The sequence below is a fragment of the Dendrobium catenatum genome, unplaced genomic scaffold (assembly GCF_001605985.2).
Source record: "Dendrobium catenatum unplaced genomic scaffold, ASM160598v2 fragScaff_scaffold_925, whole genome shotgun sequence".
NCBI classification, from domain to species: Eukaryota; Viridiplantae; Streptophyta; class Magnoliopsida; order Asparagales; family Orchidaceae; genus Dendrobium; species Dendrobium catenatum.
Genome location: NW_021319387.1, coordinates 483193 through 505772, shown reverse-complemented (window position 1 = coordinate 505772; position 22580 = coordinate 483193). Strand labels below are relative to the sequence as shown.

The 22580-nt window shown below is 35.6% G+C and overlaps 2 protein-coding genes across 2 annotated transcripts in view; one reads left to right on the top strand and one right to left on the bottom strand.

Moving 5' to 3' along the window:
- The window catches only part of LOC110106447 (TBCC domain-containing protein 1), a 45497-nt gene that overhangs the window by 17275 nt on the left and 5642 nt on the right, over positions 1–22580 (top strand). Inside the window, exons 6-7 of the mRNA XM_020836366.2 lie at positions 21903–22106; positions 22373–22465. Coding sequence (XP_020692025.1) covers positions 21903–22106; positions 22373–22465 — 297 coding nt within the window. The remainder of the gene's footprint in view (positions 1–21902; positions 22107–22372; positions 22466–22580) is intronic.
- On the bottom strand, positions 5738–8663 carry LOC110106448. The gene is made up of 2 exons (XM_028697419.1): positions 7147–8663; positions 5738–6606 (listed from the first exon to the last, which is right to left on the bottom strand). Exons 1-2 carry the CDS (start codon positions 7749–7751, stop codon positions 6558–6560), a joined length of 654 nt encoding a protein of 217 aa, XP_028553252.1. The 5' UTR covers positions 7752–8663; the 3' UTR covers positions 5738–6557.

The following is a 22580-nucleotide window of genomic DNA, read 5'->3' as shown; positions in this document are numbered from 1 at the left end:
TTCCTGCTAATCAACTGCATATTGCACCCGCTAGCCACCTGAATATTGCACCTCCATTGTGCTCATCCAATGCACTCTTTCCATGCTCTATGCTCTCATGTGCTTAGCCTTCTTCCACTGGCACAATGCTAATTTATTGCCCCTCGACCAAATTCTACTTCAAACATCTTTCCTCTAAGCTCTCCATTGTGCTCATCCAATGCTCTCTCTCTCTCTCTCTCTCTCTCTCTCTCTCAATTACTGAAAACTCTCCACCATCAATATCAACATCAATTCTTTTATGCAAATCATCTCCCATCTTTGTCTTGTTAGTTCTTTTGACAAGCTTTATCACATGGATACCAATTCACATTGCCATTATACCATTAAGCTTGCAAAGTGGCATGAGTATGACTACGTTAATCTTATTTTTGGTTCAATAGTCTTGATCCCTCTATTTTCTTTACAATTATGGTTCGTGTCTCAACACGAAAATGGAACAAGTTTCTTTATTATTGCAACTTAATTATTGATTCAACTATATGGTACAACCAGAATGATAATTTTGTGACCAAATTTACCTGCATTTCTATATCTCTCTCTATAAAGTGTGCAATCTTAATTAATAGCAGAGTCTATGGTTCTTAACGTTATGTCTTCTTTTCCAAGCAACCTTTCCTCTTGACTAGTTTGTATTGGATACTACTTCTAGGGGTGGTTATGGAAGTTGACAACGTGTTGGCAATTGTTGTTGTGGTTGCCATGTCTTTTCTCCTTGTCCTCATTATAGTCGAACCAATCATCCTCCTAAATATTTTTGGGAAATGTTTATTATCTCTTCACTGCTCAGCATGCTTTTATTGATCCTATGAACCAATGTGATTTATGTGTAGCTTACTATTGATTTAATAATAACCAACACTGTGTGGTGTCATATAATGGTTTGGTTAATATCTTCTTTTTGGATATTCATCTTCAAACACCATTGAGGAGGTTTGGTTTCACTGAACAACTTGGAGGATTGGTCATTTGGAGAAAAGCTCAGGTGCACAAGATAATACAACTCAAGTAAAGAAATTAAGAATTCAATATTTAGGAGTTTGTTGTGTTTGTCTCTGGAATTTTAATGTAAATTGATCGAGTTAATTTACCAATGGTCATAAGGATGATGAACATAACAAAATTGATTGGTTCACTTAAATATATTCCGAACTTTTGAACTTGGAAAAATTATCTTATATTTTTTGTGAATCTAATTGTTGATCTCCATTAATTTAATTTAATTCTTATTTTCTTATGCAGCAAAAATAATAATAAGCCTTTATCCCACTACGTGGAGTCGGCTGCATGAGTTTTCTTCCAACATTGTGTCCTATTAAGTGTCAAATTATCATTTAAATCAAATAAAATATGTCATTTTTAATACTTTCTAACCAAGTCTTTTTCAGACTGTATCTAATACATCTACTCTCCTAATTGGGTCATCAAAAGGCTGGCATTTTATGTGACCAAACCATCTAAGGTAACTCCCTCTAATCTTATTTGCCACTGGAGTTACTCGAACCTTTTCATGTATATATTCATTTTACATTCTATTTCTAAGTGTAAAACCACTCATCCACCCGAGCATCCTCATTTCTGCAACACTTAATTTTTGCTTCTCTTTTAATGGCCAACATTCTGCCCTATAAATTATTGCAGGTCTCACCACCATTTTATAAAAATTTCCCTTAAGTTTGAGGGGTATTTTTCTTTCACACAACAGGCTCAATGCATTCCTCCACTTCAACCATCCAAGTTGAATTCAACTAATAATATTCTCGTCTATTTCACCATCACTTTGAACAATAGGCCCGAGTGATCTAAAACGTGCACTCTTTTTTAATGACTTGATCACTGAATATTATAATCCCACCACTAGATCAATTACTACTAAATTACTCTTCATGTATTTTGTTTTAGATCTACTCGAACAAAAACCCTTAGATTCTAAGGTTGACCTCCATAATTCAAGTTTTTCTTAGACTCCCTCTTTAGTCTTATCAACAAGAAGATCATCAGCAATAGGCATATAGTAGGGTACATCCTCTTGCAAATTTCTAGTAAGATTATCCATGACTAAAGCAAAAATATTTGGGCTTAAAGATGACCCTTGATGTAATCCTACAGAAATAGGAAAATATTTGGTCAAACCACCTTATGTTTGAACACAAGTAACAACTCATGTATGCATGTCTTTAATGACTTGAATATACACATTATTAACTCTTTTCTTTTCTAGAACTTTTCATAGCACTTCTCTTGGAGTTTTATCATATGCTTTCTCTAAATCACATGTTGTTGTTACTGCATGCCAAAGTCATTACTGGACAATGTAATAATATAATTCCTGAGAAAGCATATTTTGATTCTACCCAGATGATGAATCACCAACTACTGACTGCAATTTTATTTTTAGTTCTTGATTTCTTGATTTACTTACTTATAAAAGAAACCTTGTTGAGCAAGTCAATTTAAATGAACATGAATTTATTTTAATGATAACTATCTTAAAAAATCTGAAATTGAAAACTATTTATCTGGTTGATCTAAAGGCATATAATTCATCACTTCTGATCTTTAAGTTATTTTGATTACTTTTCTTTAAAGATGTTGTTTTTTCATAAAATATATTAAGTTTTATTTATATTACATATATGTGTGGTTTGCTTATATTCTCAGAAGAAATTTTTATGAAATTTTTTAAATATTCATTTTAGTTTTCATCATTAGTTCTTCTTGGAATTATCTTGTCTGCCCATTAGCAGCTATATAAGAATGTGTCATTACTTCTATGTGCACCATATCTTTTCACACTACCCATTATTCATATGCATGAATTGCCTGAAGAGATCCCATGGAAACTTGCTATTAACCTTGACAACTATAAGCCTACTATAGATGTGCACGAATATATAAGAAGACAATAAGGGCATGGTCTATGTTTACAAGTACCTATCCTTAAGAATCACGTGTGCATACTTAAAACTAGAGCAGAACAGGACTTAAAACGATCAATCATTTGTTGCATTCATAACATGCCTTAAAACATTACAGAGAGTAATAAAATTGGCACTGCATAAGGAGGAATAGTAAAGCATATCTTTTGTACTTTTTTATTTCATGAATTTACAAGCAAGACTTCTCGTTTTCTCCACAATTTAGGCCATAAAAGGATCTCATGAATCACAAAAGGGTGGCCTGAGGGAGAAAGATAGGGCCTGAGGTAGGAAAGTGGTTCAAAGAATGATAAAGAAACTTATTGCAAGATTGGAGTGAGATAAATGTGAAACTTATTCGTTGATGATTCATATCCCAGAAGACCAATACACTATTGAAATTTATGACTATCTACGTCAAAACTGATGAATCACTTAATATGCTTGATAGGTAAGGAACAAAAGTAGATACATCTGATAAGTAAATTCCTAGAATGCATGTTTAGCTAATTAATAAACATAGGAATAGGAAACTTCTGAACACTGCCATTGTCATGTCTGAAGTTCTGGATGAGAAAAAGTGGAGGGTTGCGTTAGGTAGTTGATAACCATTGAAAAAATTGTCGAATAATCATGACATAACTCATTTAATATATTGTGTTAATGCTAGGGCATTCCCTGAAAGCGATGTGTTGTATCGCCTAAATATACCGAGAAGTGTGCAAGAGCCGTTGCACCGGTACCCAGATGTAGTAGTGTTAAGTAAGGGTTCCCACACCATGGACGGATGTGGGCAAAAAAGCTAGTCCATGAAACTAGCATTTTGATAGGATATTGAAAGGTAGGTTCCCTTACAGACAAATTAATGAAATTATTTGATATTATGATTCATAGGAAGATAAATATTTTATGCATTCAAAAAATTAAATCGGTTGGAGAGAAAGTTAAGGAGATTGATAATTTATGATTTTAATTTTTGTACTCTAGTAAAATTTGTACTAGAAATGGTGTATGTGTGATCATATATTGAGTTTGAAGGATAATATTGTAAAAATTGATAGAGTTGTAGATTGAATTATAGCTTTGAAGTTTATTATTGATGATTTTATTATTAATATTATAAGTATTTATGCTCCTCAAATAGGTTTGGATGTGTTCAAAATTAAAATATTGGAATAACTTGGAAGAATTAATAAAGAAGACACCTCTTGAAGAAAGAGTTTTTATTGAAGGAGATTTAAATGAATATATTGATAGAGAGGTAGAGAATTTTAAAATCAATCATGGAGGCTATGGGTTTAGAGTGACTAATGAATGTGGTAATTTTATTCTAGCTTATGATTTTATAATTGCTAATACTTTATTTCAAGGTTTTAAAAGGCGAAATCGGGAATCGAGGTGTTTTTTCTATGCGAGGCGAGGCATAAGCCTCAAGGCGTAAGCCTCAAAAAATGATTAAAATAAATTAATTTAAAATTATAAATGACAAAAAATAACAAAATATTATGTTAACTATGAATTTGAAGATTTGTTTTAAGATAATATTACTGGAATACAAGATTTAAAATAAACTCACTTAAAAATAAAACATCCCCTTAGGATCAAGACCCAAAGCAGACTCATCATCACTTTGATTGTCTTCAGAATAATCTTCATAATTAATGTCAAAGTCATCCTCCAACTCTTCTTCTTCATCTATAATATTTTTTCCGTTATCTCCTATCGTTAGCTCTAAAATGAAACAATAGTAACATACAAAATAATTCATTATATTTAAGAATACCTTTAAATTTTTTTGAAGTTCCAATCTCACTTTGTTTCTTTCTTTTATATACTTGGGTAGTTGCGTCATTGTCTTCTTCATTGACATGACTTTCTCCTTCTGCTTCAACTTCAGATACATCAGTATTCTTAGGAGTAACTCATTCATCATCAGATTGTAGCTCATCAATAAGCAAAGGGTCAATTTCATTCTCAATATTTCCTTGATTTTGCAATTTGAGATGTCTATCTTTCAGCAAGGTTTAAAATTGCGTGATTAAGCCTCGAGGCGGTTTTCATCCGTGAGGCGAGGCGTAAGCCTCGAGGCGGTCTGAGGCGTAAGTCTCACGGACATAGAATTGCGTAAATGAAAAATTAAGGGTTTTAGCAAGAAAATAATAGCAATATTGTATCTTACAATAAAAACATTTAAATGATATATGAAAATAGTGAAAAGTAAGAAAATAGATGCAATAAAATCATAACCCAAAGTACAAAATCACAAAATATTAGTTCAACAAAACTCCCAAAGTACAATTAACATATAAAATGCAATCATATCCCATCACTAAATGGGTCTTCAAGTGAATCTTCTTCTCCAATTGTATTTATGAAGTCATGTCATCATCATCTTCAATATAACTCACTTTTCTCTACCATGTTCAATAAAAGAAAAGATCATTAGCATGTTAATTGCTCACTTGATATAAATATACTGTGATAGCATATAAGAAGTTTTGGAATACCTTTACTTGATTGTTGTGCTGCACTGCTAGTGGATGTGTGTGGTGTGGTATTAGTAGATGTGCCTACTTGATCTGCTTCGCCCCTCAAGACATCCACATTTAGATCTTCTAGCTGTAAGTCTGATAATGGCAAATCTGTCTCATCATCTATGAACCACTCATTATCAGATGACACATCATCACACACCAAAGGGTCCTCATCATCCTTCAACCCCTTATTCCTCAACCTCCTATCTCTTAACCTCTTGTTGTGCATTATATATACGAGGGAGTTCATTCTGAGTGTAGATAGCTGATTTCTTCTCTTTGTTTGCACTTGACTATATGTACTCCAGTTTCGCTCACACCCAGAAGAAGAACAAGTGAGGTCAAACACTCTTACAGCAAAATTCTATAACTCAGGGGTGGAATCACCAAACTGGATCCACCATTCAACTGTTTTCAAGAAAAAATATAATCAGAACTGAATAAAGTGTCTTGCATTTACCAAATAATTATACTTGGAGACCATTTAGAAATGGTTGCTTTTGCTGCATTCAAACCAAAAAAATCCTCTTTATTCCTGAACAGAATAAGTTGTAAATCTGCAAGCTCCTTATCTACCTGCTCCGGTATTAATCTTTCCATACAATGATATAGAACAAGCTTCACCTCCGGATTTGAAGATTTCTTCTCTGAATATTGAAATTGAGGATTGAGATAATATGCCGCTGCATGTAGATGACGGTGTAACTGCACCTCCCACCGAGCATCAACGATATCCCAAATCTCCCTAGAACTTGCCTCCTCTCCTCCCAAGTTGTGTTTAATCAACTCCTTGGCCTCATCCATAGCATTATAAATAAAACCCATAGCTGGTTTCTTCTGCATCTACTAAGCGTAGAACTTGCACTAAGGGTCTCGTGCTCAAAATGGCATAGGTCACAGTAGCCCAAAGTTTATCATTCAGAATTATCTTTCTTATTTTCTTCCCCTCACTTTTCTTCCCCCAAGCAGAGTTAAGCCATTTTGTTGATGTAAACATGGCTTCCAAAGGTTGTCTCACCTTCATCAAGCTTTGCAGTGTCAAATAGGAGGTGGCAAACCTATAGATTCACAGTGCACAAATGTAAGAACTATGAACATACAGTAGGAATGATTTGCAATGTACAAAATTAAGAACATACCTAGTGGTTACAGGGCAAATGATTTCTTTCTTTGAAAACTTTCTCATCAAGCTTAAGACCCAAGAGTGATTGTAGATGAACTTTGTAATCTTCTTCGCCCTAGAAAGAGCACTCTTGTGCTGAGGTAAGTCACCAAGATCCTCCAAAATGAGATCGATACAAGGTGCTGCGCAGGGTGTCCAATATAGGTGTGTCCTATTCTCCATCAACATCTGACCAGCTACTTTGTATGCACTGGTATTATCAGTCACTACCTGGACAACCAATTGCTCCTCAATCTCCTCAATAACCCCATCAAGTAAATTGAAAATAAATGTAGCATTTTTCACCTCATCTGAAGCTTAAACTGATCGTAAGAACACCGTGCCATAGGGATTGTTGACAAGGATGTTAATCAAGCTCCTACTCTTCATGTCAGACCATCCATCTGACATAATGGTCACACCAGTCTCAATCCATGTTCTTTTAGTCTCCTGAATGCTCCGCTCTGTGTTCTGCAGCTCCTCTTTTGAAATCCATGTTCGCAACTCATACATGGAAGGTGCCTTCAACCCTCTTCCATACAATACTACAGACCGCAACATACTGAAGTAGGCAGGCGACATAACAACATTAAAAGGTATGGCGTTTAAAAAAAAACTCCCAATATCCATGCAAACCTGGCGTCGTCCCTCTCTAGTACCGGCCGCAGGCATCATTTGTGCTTGTCCTCTATCCTCTTTTGGAGTAGTCATATACTGATCTATAGGACCCCGTGCACCTCTGTTATGTATGGTGGAGGAAGAGCCCTTTCCACTCTCGCTCCCAAAATAAGCGCCATGTTCGACCCTATCATCAAATTGCTCCTGTTGCAAGTGTTTAGCCGTGGTACTTTTCTTCATATAAGAAATAATTTCCTCCTTCACCTTTTTCGGCACATTTGCACAGGCTGCTACGTTTTTGTGCGAGCATGATAGGTGTTCCTTCATGCGGGTAACACCTCCTGTCACCACTTTATTGCAAAAATTACATTTCAAATAAACATAGCTCTTATCTCCGCCGTCAATGTCAACTTGTACACTATATTTCCAAGAAGGGTCCCTACGCAATGACGAAGACGCATTTTCCTTGCCTCTAACCATGATCCCTAATGAAAGAATCGAAAATCACTCAAAATAATTCAAAAAATATAAAACCCTAGAATTTCTTTCACTTCAAAAATCTAACCAAAAACTAAAAAAAAATACCTAAAATCGTTTGTAGACTTCTCCTACAAGGCGGCCGGACACTTCAAGTTCACCGGAGAGGCGACGCCGGCGGGAGAGGCGGCGGGAAGGGTGGCCGACCGTGCGGGAGGGGCTCTGTTGCACAAACTGGGGCTTGCGGACGGAGTTTATTGGGAAATGCCTGGGCCGAACGGGTTAAGGGAAAAAAAGAGTCATTTTAAGTAGGGTGGGGCCAACGGGTGAGGCATACGCCTCACCCATTATTGCGCAATTGAGGCGCGACTCACACAAGGTGAGGCGTATGCCTCTTCCAGGCTCCAAATTGCGTGCGCCTCGAGGCGCCTTTGGGAAGAATTGCGCAAAGGCGCGCCTCTCGTTGCGCAATTTTAAACAGAGCCTTTCAGTTTTTTGTTAAATATAACATAAACTAGTTTGTTCATTCGATCTGCCGCCAATTAATTTCTTCTTTTTGTATGAATTTGATTGAAGATACTCCAATTACGCTCGCATGCAGAAGTCGAACACGGTAGGCTAAGAACTTTAACTGCAAAAGCTTTCAATTCAGGAACATCATCTACAAACTGAACCCACCAATGCTCTACATGAAGACAAACATAGTATTTTATGAATATTTGTTGAAGTAGAAGACTTGAATATAAATATAAACATTAAAATTATAAATACTCAAACTAAAAACATACCAGGAGATCGTGTTTTGTAGCATGCTTGTGCTGCTCTAAATCCAAACATTCCGTTCTTCAAATGAAAATCCTCAAGTTGATTATTCACTTTGAGGTAGTCTTCTTCAGAAATGAGTCTGTCCATACATGCATACAAACAATTGAGTTCCATATTTCCATGCAGGATCTTTCTTTCTTGTGCCACTAGTCATGCTAACAATAGGACATATTTTAACAATTATTTGTAATACCAATAATAAAACAACATGAATACAAAAATATACCATTTTGCCGGGGGTCCAATGGGGCGCTGCCCCCTGGCGGGGTTCGACCTGATCGTGCGTACCGAGCATGTACTGCTCAGTACCGAGCATGTGCCGCTCAGTACCGAGCATGTACTGGCTCGGTACCGAGCGTGTACTTGCTCGATACCGAGCGTGTACCGCTAAGTACCGAGTATGTACTTGCTCGGTACCGAGCATGTACTGAGCGGTACCGAGCTTGTACCTGCTCGGTACCGAGCATGTACTGAGCGGACGAATGAAAGAAAGCCGAATCAGGAGTTATTCAAGCTTTCTTTACTGCACGTCAAAGTCAATGCCGCAACACCGCGTACCTACTCTTCCGACCTAACCGATGCCTGAACTTTTCCTGCACTCACAACTTCGACTTCGTTTCTTTCCCTGCGTCGTCTCCTCCCGGCTTCGTCTCCTTCCCTCACGGCTTCGTCTCTTTTCCTCACGGCTTCTCCTCTAGTTCGCTTTTCAATTCTCACAGGAAGCCTTAATCCTATACGCGAATACACAAACATGAATTGGCTGCGTCGTATTTACATATATATCGAAGAAAAAATTTCGAGGCAGTGCCTCATACTGCCTCAAGGCGTTACACTCTAATGCGTACGCCTCATGTGAAAAAATCGTAGGCTTCGCTGGATGGTTCGAGGCATAAGCCCCAATACGCATGACTTCTGCCTCGACTTGAGTCGCAACTCAATGCGGACGCCTCGTCCGCTTTTTAATGGTTACTTTATTTAAGAAAAAAGATAAGCAAATAATCACTATAAGAATGGATATAGTAAACTCAGATTAATTATTTTCTTATAAGAAAAAATAGTCGTTTAGATTTCAAAGATTATAAAGTGATTATTAGTGAAAATTTATGTATCAAACATCACTTATTAGTTTTGGACTTTAAGATAAAGAGGCAGAATATGAAAAATAAAATAAAACGTTATTCTAGGATTTGATGGGGGCATTTAAAGAATGCCAACAAAAATATTTTTAAGAGTAAAATTTGATATCTTAAGATTTTGTTTACACATGAGGTAGCTAATGTTATGTTGGAAAAAGTAGCTAGTAATATTAAGAATGTTGTAAAAGATATGCTTGGAGTTTCAAAAGGAAAAGCTCATAATAATAAAAATAGTTTGTTGTGGAATTAAAATGTGCAAGTAAAGATTTAAAATAAAAAAGCTTTATAAAAATTGGTTTAGATGTAAAAACTCTGAAAATTGGGTAAGATATAAAGATATCTGTAAGGAGTCTAAAAAGTAATATGCAATGCAAAGTTTTTTTTTTGCTTTTAATGATTTATACAATAGATTAGATACTAAAAAGGGCAAAAGATATATGTATATGTTAGCCAAGCAAAGAGATAAGAGTAATAAGTGCATTAAATATGAAAATCATAAAGTATTTTTCTTTATAAGAGGATATTCAACAAAGGTCGATGAGATATTTTGCTAAGTTTTATAATGAAGATTGTGAAAATACGATTGACTTTAGTGACCTTAGCACTCTAAATGAAAATAGATATTTTTTTTTTCATCGGTGTGTCAGTAAAACTGAAGTTAGAGAGGCTTTAAAAAAATGAAATATGGAAAAATTGTTGGACTTGATAATATTCCAATAGAGGTGTGAAAATACTTTGGAGATGAAGGAATTTCAGGTTTTATTAAACTTTTTAATATTATTTTGAAGACTAAAAAGATGTCAAATGAGAGGAGAATGAGTGTGTTGATTCTTGTTTTAAATAATAAATGTGATGCAGAAAATTGTGTGAATTATATAGGAATTAAGTTGATGTGTCATACTATAAAACTTTGGGAGAGAGTTATGGAGCATAGGTTACGTCGTGATACTAATGTTTCTCAAAATCAATTTGGATTCATGTCGGTAGGTCTGCTATGGAAGTTATATATTTATTGAGAGATTTGATGGAGAAGTATAGAGAGAATAAGGAGGATCTACATATGATTTTTATTGATTTAGAGAAAGCATATGATAAAGTTCTAAGAGAAGTACTATGGAGAGTTCTAGAAAAGAAAGGGGTTAATAATGCTTATATTCGAGTCATTAAGGATATGTATGCAGGAGCTGTGCTTGTGTTCAAACGCAAGGTGGTTTGACCAAGTAGTTTCTTATTTCAGTAAAATTACGTCAAGGATTAGCTTTAAGCTCTTTTTTTTTGCTTTAGTTATGGATGTTCTTATTAGACATTTGCAAGAGGATGTACCTTAGTTTATGTTTTTTGTTGATGGTATTTCTTCTTGTTGATAAGACTAGAGGGGTAATTAAAGAAAGATTTGAATTATGGAAATGAACTTAGAGTATAAAGGTTTTTGTTCGAGTAAATCTATAACCGAATACATGGACTGTAATTTTAGTAAATAGATCTAGTAGTGGGATTGTGAGATTAGGTGATCAAGGCATTAAAAAGAGTGCATGCTTTAGATATCTCGGGTCTATTCTTCAAAACATTGGTGAAATAGATGGGGATATTATTAGTAGAATTCAAGTTGGATGGTTGAAGTGGAGGAATGCATTGGGCGTGTTGTGTGATAGAAAACTACACCTAAAACTTGAGGGAAAGTTTTATAAAATAATGGTGAGACTTGCAATACTTTATGGTGCAGAATATTGGTCATTAAAAGAGAAGCATACTATTAAGTTAAGTATTCCAGAGATGATGATGCTCAGGTGGATGAGTGTCTTTACTCTTAGAGACTAGATACGAAATGAGCATATTCGTGAAAAGGTTGGAGTAGCTCTAGTGGCATATAAGATTAGAGAGAGTCGCCTTAGATGGTTTAGTCACATAAAATGGCAGCCTTCTGATCAATGTTTAAAATTGCATAATCGGGTATTGAGGCTTTTTTCGTTCGTGAGGCGAGGCATAAGCCTCAAGGCGTTTTGAGACGTAAGCCTCAAAATCAAAAGATTGCGTAAACATAAAATGATAATTTTTTTATATACTAATAAGTAAAAAATATAAAACATAAAAATGCACAAGATATGAAGTGAAATCAAAATATTCCTTCACAACTTTGTCACAATAATTGCATTTTAGATAGATATATGTTTCAGCACTTCCTCCTACATCCACATGAGTGCTATGTTTTCATTCTGCATCTTTTCTATGACCTGATGTAGCTTTATCCTTACTTCTGACCATCCTTTATTAGAAGAATATATTAGTACAATATATCAAACTCCTAAACATAATGCTTTATTTATTCTACATTAAGAAAACTTATACAATATACATTCATGAAGAAGTAGACTAACACTAACAACTATTACTAAAGATGATGAATACAACAATATGCCGGGTATCCGAGGGTCAAAGGGGACGCTGCCCCCTGGAGGGGTTCGACCTGCCCGATCAGGTCGCTAGGTCAAACAAATTTTTATTGCAAGAGTAATTTTGAAGTTCTTCTTATTTTTAAAGTTCGTTAGTCGTTTGTATGGAAAGATACCGAGTGGTACTGAGCATGTACCAAGTGGTACCGGCATGTACCATGCGGTACCGAGCATGTACCTAGTGGTACTAAGTATTGTTGTACCGAGTGGTGCCGAGCATATACCTAGTGGTACATAGTGATACCGAGCTGCAAAATGCATGTAATTAGGTTAGGATTTTTTTTTATTATTATTTTAAGAGGCGCACGCCTCTAAAACATGAGGCAAAGCGCGCCTTGAGGCGCGCCTCAGTGAACTTGAGTTGTACGCCTCAATGCCAGCTCTCATTGCGTAGGCTTTGAGGCTTAAAAGTTTAAAATTGCGCTGAGGCGCTCCTTGACGTGCACCTCTTGTTGCACAATTTTAAACCATATTCCGATGAACCAATTAGGAGAGTAGATGTATTAGATTTGACCTATGTTTAGAAAGATAGAGATAGACCTAAAAAGACTTGGTTAAAAAATATTAGAAATGACCTTTATTAGATTTAAATGAGAATTTGACTTTTAACAGGACACAATGGAGAAAAAAGATTCATATAGTCGACCCCTTATTGGGATAAAGGCTTGATTTTATTGGTTGTTGTTGTTGGACTAAGAAAGTTACACACCCCTACCTGGTTTTCATAATTTAATTTTATTTAAATTCCACTTCCCACCTTGATGTCAAATAAGTGATATGATGCTAACCTCTTCAAGTTATGACACTTGTTTACAATAAGAGAATAGAATGGATTCGGAAGGGTTTTAAGAATATTTTTATATGTTTCTAATGATCTATCAATCAATTAAAGTTACCTTGAGCATTATTTCCTGCTGTAGCTGACTTTTCATCTCTGATTTGGACTCTCTCCTTGCCGATCCTAGCAATCAAATCCAGCTTTCTGACTTCTCCTGCAATGAACGACAGCCGATTTTGTGTTTTTGATTTCTGGAATGCCAAACACAACCAGCAAAAACTGGTTTCTGGTATGGGAGAGCAAATGCCCCTGCTCTTTTGTCTGTGGATTGCTGAAATCAGCCATGTCAGCAATCCAATTGTTCTATTTACAGGGTTTGTGGCAGCCGGTGACCAATGGAAAGGCTCTGGAATACTCCATGTAGTTGTTACCGATTGGTGATAGCAAGGGTAAGAGGTGACCAGCGGCTGAACTGGAGCTGGATGGTTGATGCAGAGTCTAGAACCTTTGAACAAAAAACCTTGTTGAATGATAAGATTGATCAGTTTCAGAAGTGAGACAAGATTCTCAAATATCCTTAAAATCTGGATCATTAGCATAAAATCTGGATCATTAGCATAAGTGTCTTTTAAGAAATCAAAGTTATGGTTGTATACACAGTTATCAAAAGATGAGATTTTCTACTTAAAGCATCTGCCACTTTATTTAGCACTCCAGTCTTAATATGAAATGAATATTCTTGCAGAAAAGAAGTCCACTTAGGATGTCTTTTATTCAGATTTTTTTTGAGAACCCATAAATCGCAAAGCTTCATGATCAGTATTTAAAACAAATTCTCTCTGAATCAGATAACATCTCCAAAATTTCAAAGCTTGAACAATTGCATAAAATTCCAAATCGTAAGTTGAATATTTAGATCGGGAATCATTTAACTTTTCACTAAAGCATGCAATGGGCTTCCCTTCCTAGCTAAGCACAGCTCCTATACTAATGTGTGAGGCATCACAATCAACTTTAAATATTTTATCAAAAGTTGGCAAACTAAGAATGAGAGCTTGACTCATTTTTGCTTTGATTATTTGAAAAGTTTGTTCAGCTTCAGATGTCCATTTAAAGATTCCCTTTTTCAAAAAATCAGTGATAGGCGCAATAAGAGTGCTGAAATTTTTGATGAACCTACGATAGAAAGAAGCTAGACTGTGAAATCCTCTCACCTCGCTTATATTTCTTAGGAGTAGGCCAGCTTTGAATTGCCTCAATTTTAACAGGATCAACTTTAATTCCCTCAGCAGATACGATATACCCTAAAAAGGTCAAATTTGGAGTCATGAAAGAACATTTCTTTATATTGATGTATAGTTTTGTTCTCTTAGAGTTTGCCTGTGAAATCATCTCACCTCGCTTATATTTCTTAGGAGTAGGCCAGCTTTGAATTGCCTCAATTTTAACAGGATCAACTTTAATTCCCTCAGCAGATACGATATACCCTAGCAGGATCAACTTTCATATTGATGTATAGTTTTGTTCTCTTAGAGTTTGCAAGATTTGTTTCACATGATTAAGGTGTTCAGAAGGGTGAGTGCTGTAAATCAGAATATCATCAAAGTACACAATCACAAACTTTCCTATGAAAGATCTTAAGACATGATTCATCGTTCTCATAAATGTACTAAGAGCATTAGACAACCCAAAAGGCATGACTAGCCATTCATACAGTCCTTACTTAGTTTTGAACGCAGTTTTCCACTCATCACTAGGTCTAATGCTAATCTGATGATACCCACTTATCAAGTTAATTTTAGAAAAGATTTTAGCACCACTTAGCATATCCAACATGTCATTGAGCCTAGGAATTAGAAACCTATATTTGATAGTTATTTTATTTATGGTACGGCTATCCACACACATCCTTCAGGTTCCATCTTTTTTTAAGTGTAAGTAAAGCAGACGCATCACAGGGACTTAGGCTTTCCTTGATTAAACACTTTTCTAGAAGTTCAGTCACTTGCTTATGAAGTTCTTCATGTTCAGTTGGACTCATTCGGTAGTGAGGAAGATTAGCTATGTAGCTCCAGGGATTAAATCAATATGATGTTGGATATCTCTCATTGGGGGCAAAGCTTTTGGCAAATCTTCAGGTGTTATGTTAGAAAATTCATCAATCAAAGGTTGTATTTCTTTTGGAATTTGAGAGGTTGGATCAGATTCTTTTCCTAGGACCAGATATGCTATCTCAGATTGTTTCAATTCATTTGTGTTAAGGAGTTGTTCAGGAGAGGTTGTTATTTGCTGAGCAAAGTTCTCTAAAAACTCGAGGTTTTCTTCTTGGGAAAGCTTGCAAGTTTGTTCTATTTCTCTTCTCCTCTCTACGATTTCGTCTTGGGTTTCTTATCTCTTTCTTTTCTCTGCAAGTTCCTCTCCACTTGTATCTTTCTTCTCAAGCTATTGGAGGTGTTGGTTGGCCGGTTTGGTAGCATTTGTCGGAGGAGTTTGTGGTGGATGTTGGCCCAAGTAGCTGTGGTGGACCCTTGGTTTGTATATCCTTAAGCACATCTTTTATTTTATCTATTATTTCGTTGCATGTGAGGTGACCGCTAGTCGGTTGTTCTGAGGTAGCTGTTTTTTATTTTTAATTTAGTTTTCATTTGTTTGGAGGTTTGTTTGATGTTGGCTTTCTAAATCTTGAATCGAGAAAAGTTTCTACTAGCCCTTGTGTTCTCCCTTTTGGTTTTTTCTGTCTAGTTGCCTGCATCAATGGTGGCTGGGGCTGCAACAACATGGAACTGAAGGTCAGCGATGGTTTTAGGAGCCCCAGAAGTACTGATGGTCAAAAGGAGAGGGGAAGAGGGGGAGAAAATTTTTTTGAGACATTTAATGAATTTATTATTAGAAAATTATTTATATATAAGCAATGACAATAGTAAATAAATTTTTTAAAAATTGACATTACTCATCCTAAATTGACTCCAAGATATAAAGAACCATATTCATAATTTAAAGTTCAAATTACAAACTTATCCCAAAAAAAATTAAAATTCATCCTAATCTAGGGTTGTTCTTATTATGCTATAATTTGGAATTCGTTCCAATGATTCAAGCCTCATGTCTCTAACTCGATCAACAAGCATCTGATTGACAATCCATTTTTTTAGGCGGACTCTTGAAAATTTCTTTTTCAATCTCAATAATGTGATATAAGAACCACCATCATGAGCAATCTCCATTAAAAAATCAGAAAATTTGAAGTCATCACCTAATTTGATCTCTTTATGCCTACACAATTTGACGCTCAAAGTATCAGGAAATGTTCTTCTCATGAATTTCTTTTAAGTGGACTATTCTGTTGCCTACTCCCTTCATGACTTGATCATCACAGTAGTAAGTCATTAAGAAGTTGAAGTTCTGAACTATTTCCTTGATCACATATAAGCCAAATTATGTATCCTTTCATGCTCTAAGAACTGACAAAAACAAAGTCAAGGTTGTACATATTTTTGTCAGGCCAAAGAAAATATTAAAGTGGTCTGCCTTGTAATAGAAAACATGTCGGCTTGTGCTGCTAGCTTGAAGTTTTCAAACTAAAAGATTTGGTGCAGGTTCGATTGACTAGAGACTAGTGCAGCTCTGGGAGATTTTCTTAATCTAACTGCTACTCGTTGCCAGTTTAAACATTTTTCTTACTTCAAGTAGCACTGTAATTGGGACCACCCATGCAAATAAAAGAGTCTTATATCTCATTTGAAAATGAAAGATAGCTAATCCAACACAGTTCTTCCATTTTGAAGTAAAACTGCCTCACCCTCTCTTTCTATTCATTTGATGATTGCTTTTTCAATGGGCATGCAATTGTGAGTATGAGCAAATACGGTATTATCAGCCTAGTTGTTATCAGTATCATAGCCAAAGTTATTTTTTTCCTTTTCTTCAATTTCTCCCCTTCTTTTCCCTTCTCTCCCTCTCATATCCCCTTGTTGAATTTGTTTATTTTGTATCCATATCTGATGCAAGCAAAAATTTGGAAAAGCCCCAATTTTTTGCAAGCAAAAGCAACTCTTCCTAGGATAATAAGAAATTACATGAAATACTCAAAATACACATTTGATATCATAAAAAGACACTTACAACAAAGGATGCTTATAAACTTATGAAATAAAAATAAACACCTAAAGTTGCAATTCCATCGTTTGAGAAGAAGGATATAAGTGGCATCAAACTTGCAGAGAGAAGAAATAGATTAGAAGCCGAGACGAAGAAGAGGACAAGAGAAAGGGAACTAGCTCGCAAGCTAGAACACAACCCGCAGGTTTCACATTCCAAATATTTTCTCACCAAATCATACATCTAAAATAACCCAAAATAATCCTATATATAGGAGGGAAGAAGAAGATCTAAAGCTCATAAAATAGCCCTCATAAATTGGAGAAGAGGAATCCCAAAAGTCACCATAAATTAGGAATTCCAAAAGTTCAGTCAAGGAATAGCGCCCAAACAGCCAGAAAGGGTTTGCATTCATTACAAAACATATCCGAAATAGCCACAAAAAAACCAGGAAAAATAGCCACGGGACAGCCAGCCAGGGGAGGAATTGAAGGGGCAGCACAGGGAACCGGGACAGCAGCCAAGGGAGAAACCGAAGGGGCACAAAGGGTTCCGGAACCAGCACCCAGCAAGGGAGAAGAACCAGCCACGGGAAACAACACCAGGAAGAAATCGAAGGGCCAAGGGAAGGGGAAAAGGCAATCATGAAAAGGGGAGCTAGGTGGGGAAACCAAAGAGTTTTTAGTGGGGGGAATGAACCAACATAAATACTCAATTTATGAGCTTAAAAAGTAATCCTAAAGACATTTATGAGCTAAAAAATAAGTAGAGGACATAGAAGCTTACTAAAATTACAACACAAAATGATTTGACCCCCCTCTTCGCCTACATCAATTTTCCCCTGTTTGAAATTGTTCATCTCCTGATGAAGCTTGAGTATGTTCCGGAGGCGTCGCAATCTAATTCTCGAACCTTGGCTTCATATTTTTTTAGAATCACATCTCGTTCTTGCTTGAATTGTTCTTGCAAAAATTTAATTTTATTCACATAGCTTTCCATAGAATTTGTATAACTCATTTTGAAGTGGGTTTGTTGAACTTATTTCTGTCGAAATTCATCTGTCCATTGGAATTTCTTCTTCAAAATCTTCTGGCTTGCATTCTCCCACAACTGACTCAATATTTTTGTCATTTTCCATTTTTTTAACACTAAAAAAAACACGAAAAAAAAAACTAGGAAGACACAAACCTAGGCTCTGATTCCAAATTGATGCAAGCAAAAATTTGAAAAAGCCCCAAATTTTTGCAAGCAAAAGCAACTCTTCTTAGGGTAATAAGAAATTACACGAAATACTCAAAATACACCTTTGATATCATAAAAAGACACTTACAACAAAGGACGCTTATAAACTTATGAAATAAAAATAAACACCTAAAGTTGCAATTTCATCGTTTGAGAAGAAGGATACAAGTGGCGTCGAACTTGCGGAGAGAAGAAAGGATTGGTAGCCGAGACGAAGAAGAGGACAATAGAATGGGAACTAGCTCGCAAGACCCGCAGGTTTCACATTCCAAATATTTTCTCACCAAAACATACTTCTAAAGCAACCCAAAGCAATCCTATATATAGGAGGGAAGAAGAAGCTCTAAAGGCCACAAAACTGCCCTCATAAATTGGAGAAGAGAAATCCCAAAAGTCACCATAAATTAGGAATTCCAAAAGTTCAGTTCAGGAACAACACCCAAATAGCCATAAAGGGGGCTGCATTCATTCCAAATCAACTCCCAAACAGCCACACAAAAACCAGGAAAAACAACCATGGGACAGCCAGCCAGGGGAGGAACCGAAGGGGCAACACAGGGAACCGGGATAGCAGCCAGGGGAGAAACCGAAGGGGCACAAAGGGGACCGGAACCAGCACCAGCAAGGGAGAAGAACCAGCCACGTGAAACAACACCAGGAAGGAACTGAAGGGCCAAGGGAAGGGGAAAAGGCAATCATGAAAAGGGGAGCTAGGTGGGGAAACCAAATTGTTTTTAGAGGGGGGAGTGAACCAACATAAATACTCAATTTATGAGCTTAAAAAGTAGTTCTAAAGACATTTATGAGGACAAAAGATTACTAAAATTAAACCAAAAATGTCTACATCAATATCTGATTTAGGCTAATAATGATAAACCTTGTGGGCAATGGAACATATAATAAAGATATGGAAGAAAGGAGCCTTGATGTTGGCTATACAATTAATTGCAAAGAGCGAATACTAAATTGATTTATGTAGAAAATAGCAAATTGCCTCAATTACTAATTTGGCAATTGACTGATCCATAAATGAAAGGTTATTAATGATTTTTGTATAAATCAGGAAAAATGCTAATGGCAGGTTGCATTTTAAAATATTTCAGAGGCTTCTGGAGCTTCTTTTAAAAGTTATTGGAATTAAACAGATTCATCATCCACGCACAGTTTTCAATGGGAAGGATTTTTTTTTTTTTTTGTCGAGGTACAATATTAAGCATACTCAATTTAGGAGGAACAGCAGCTGGAAAGGAAACAGGAAGAAAACCTTAGATGCTGATTGGCTAAGCATAATTAATAAAAGGAAAATGAAAGAGGAACTATTCAGTAAAAATTGGCTAGTGTATGGTAGTATCATTCAACTATAAAAAGGGGCAAAAAATTTTATAAAAAAAAAAGAGAAAAATGAATTAGTAGCTAGATGAACAGAAACGAGTATGTCTACCACAACAAGTCAAGAATTAGAGGTCCACTAGAAATTCTTGCTGGAGAAATGATCCTGTTAAATGAACGGATCTCTCTGCAATAACTGAAGCATGACCCTAGAGGGGAGGAGAAGCCGTTACAGTAGGAGACGTACCTGTCGTCTTGAGGTTATAAGGATATAAATACCCATTTAATTTAGTTGAAGTGGCTTGGTAAAGTAATTTGACCAACTAAAGAACTCCTTTTTGGAATGTTGTTGATCCAGTAAAATGCATTCTTGCTGCTTTTGAGCAAAAACAATTAAAGAGCTTTAGCAATTGGAACTTATTTATTTAGTTTGGAAATCCTCTTTGCATTAATAGAAATTTTTAAACAAGGTGTTTCCTTGTGTGAAGCTCTATGAAAAAATCCTTGTTCAACTTAGGTTTTGGTCTAATTCTAATATATTTAATTCTGTAGTGGACATTACTTTCTTTTGAGGTATCAATTGAATTGTTTTTCCTTTTAGAAGCAAAATAAAGTTCTCATAGGAAGCATTAGGGATTTATATGTAGCCAATAATCTAAAAGAAAAGAATATGCACCTAAGAGAAAAAAAAACTCTTGAAAATCAAAGGTTGAAACATGAATATAGACTGATCATGAAAATTAAAGTTGATAGATTAGCTAAAAAAAATATAGCTTTTAGATATGAACAAGGATTTATCCGTTTGAGCTAAAAACTTGTAAATCGAGCCAAGAGTGAATCCTCAACCAAAAACTAAGCAAACCAATAGAAATTTTGTAACATGAAATTAAAATCCATTTCCAAATATCTTGGATGCTAATCATTTAGCATGAAGTAGGTTGGGTGAAGCAGATGAGGCCAAAAATAACACAAAGGGACAATTTTAAATGGCATTAGAATAAAACAAAGAGCAAACAACCCATGCCCAAAAATAGTGAAATACCAAAAAATTGATCAAATTGGTTTTAGGGGAATATTGGCTGTATCTTGACATTTTAGAAAATTTTTATTCTTCTCATGGTCTCTCCTACAAAACTTTTCATAACTATCTACATTGCAAATCCTATTCAAATATTTTCTTGTTGAAATGCCCTCCACAAATTTATTCCTACACACAATCAAGGAATTGTGACCGAGCTTATTAGATTTATCAAGATATTATCAGGGCATAAAAACCTTCACTATGAAGTTCATCCCTTGAAATTAAAACAATTTGTCAATCCAAGGAGCCTCTAATTGGTGAACACAAAACAAGCATGAGATGAAAGCGTAAAATTAGAAGTAGAGGGACAAGTCAAAATAAGAATTTTCAAAGGAAATTGAAATGAATCATATGAAAGGGAGGTGGCATTCTGTTTTGTTAGAGGTATCTGTAGACATTGTCCTAAAGCAATAACAATATAGAGAACCAACTTATCATTATAATTGGCAAGACATTCGACATTATAACCAATATTTGAAAAGGAAACTCTCAAAGTCAAATTCAAACTAGAATCATTGTCAACTAGGTTAATAGTTTGGAATGAAGTAAAAGAATTTTTTTAAGGTGATGCATGCTGTCCCAAATCCATATTATTCATAGTTTGGATCAGCTTTGTGTTGATAGGTAAGAAATCCTTGGCTTAATATTGAGTTCTTATCATTAAGCTATTTTTTTCCCCCCCCCCCCCTTTTCCCAAAATATAGACAATGCACTAAGCTATATGCTTACCAAAATGGAAAGTGTTGCGTTCAGATACAAACATGCTCATTAAAAAGAGTCCAACTGAAATTAGAAAATAAAAATTAAAAAGAGTCCAACTGAAATTAGAAAATAAAAATGGAGACTTCGCTTTCCCTATGGAGATTTCTTCATAGTGCACTGGTTCAGCTTCTCGTGAATTTTGTAAGCAAATAATTAAATTTTATTTACCAATTGTACTTCTCTCTTGCCCATGCTTGCTAAATGTTTTGTTTATTTCACAATAAATTGCGGACTTGTTGAGGAAAGGTCATGTCTGAACATGGTTTACTTCTGAAATCTTTTAAAAGACAATCAAAAACAATGCAGCCAATGATTATTACTTTGCTTCTCTTTGACTTGTTGCCCACAGAATTTGACCCATTCTTGACGTCAGTTTGTTCTCTTTTTGTTTTCATGTGATTATTAGAGAATAATCCAATACTAACTATTGCTATTACCTTTTGCCTCATATAGGTGGCTCCATTCAATACCTATTACCCACAGATTGAAGAGCACTTGGCTTATGCTGGTGTTGATGCAACCATTAATAAGTGGGATGAACCGGTGGTGCTGGGATTGGTTGATCCTCATGACTCACTATCTCATCCTGCTGGAGTGTCTGATGTTCAAGCTGAATCTGCAGCATACCTTGATCCCGAGCAATTTTCAAATTTTTGGGCAAGTTTAAAAAATTGCATCATGCTGTTAAAAAAAAAAAAAAAAAGATTTACTTTTTTAATATTTGGAAATCTTTGTACCCTCGCCCTATTAGCTTGTCATCGATATTCACCTGTTGGCATTCAGTCTGTATACTTTATCTAGATGTAATTGTTTGCTTTAATTTTTTTGAGGATTTTTACTAATTTTTTAAACTTTTCTCTTGGAAGGACGCCCAACCAATTTGTATTTACTCATTCGCTGATCTCTTCAAATTTATAATGCAGATTCCCAGCTGGTTTGGAGATTCATCCTCACATTTAACAAGATATAATCCTTTTCCATTACCTGAAATATATGTGGCATCTCAGAGGAATAAGGTAGCTTTGCTCCATATTTATGATTTTGATTTTTGTTATTCGTACTAATTATCTTAATTCAATGAGTTCTTCGTCTCTGTATGTGTTTCTGCAACTGTAAGATCTATATCAGCTG

Bases quoted from the DNA above. Each gene is read 5' to 3' on its own strand.
- LOC110106448 (XM_028697419.1), bottom strand. From the start codon at position 7,751: ATGGTTAGAGGCAAGGAAAATGCGTCTTCGTCATTGCGTAGGGACCCT. The intron at 6,607-7,146 runs GATTTCAAAAGA...TTTTGTACATTG, and splicing joins ATGTATGAGTTGCGAACATG to CAAATCATTCCTACTGTATG.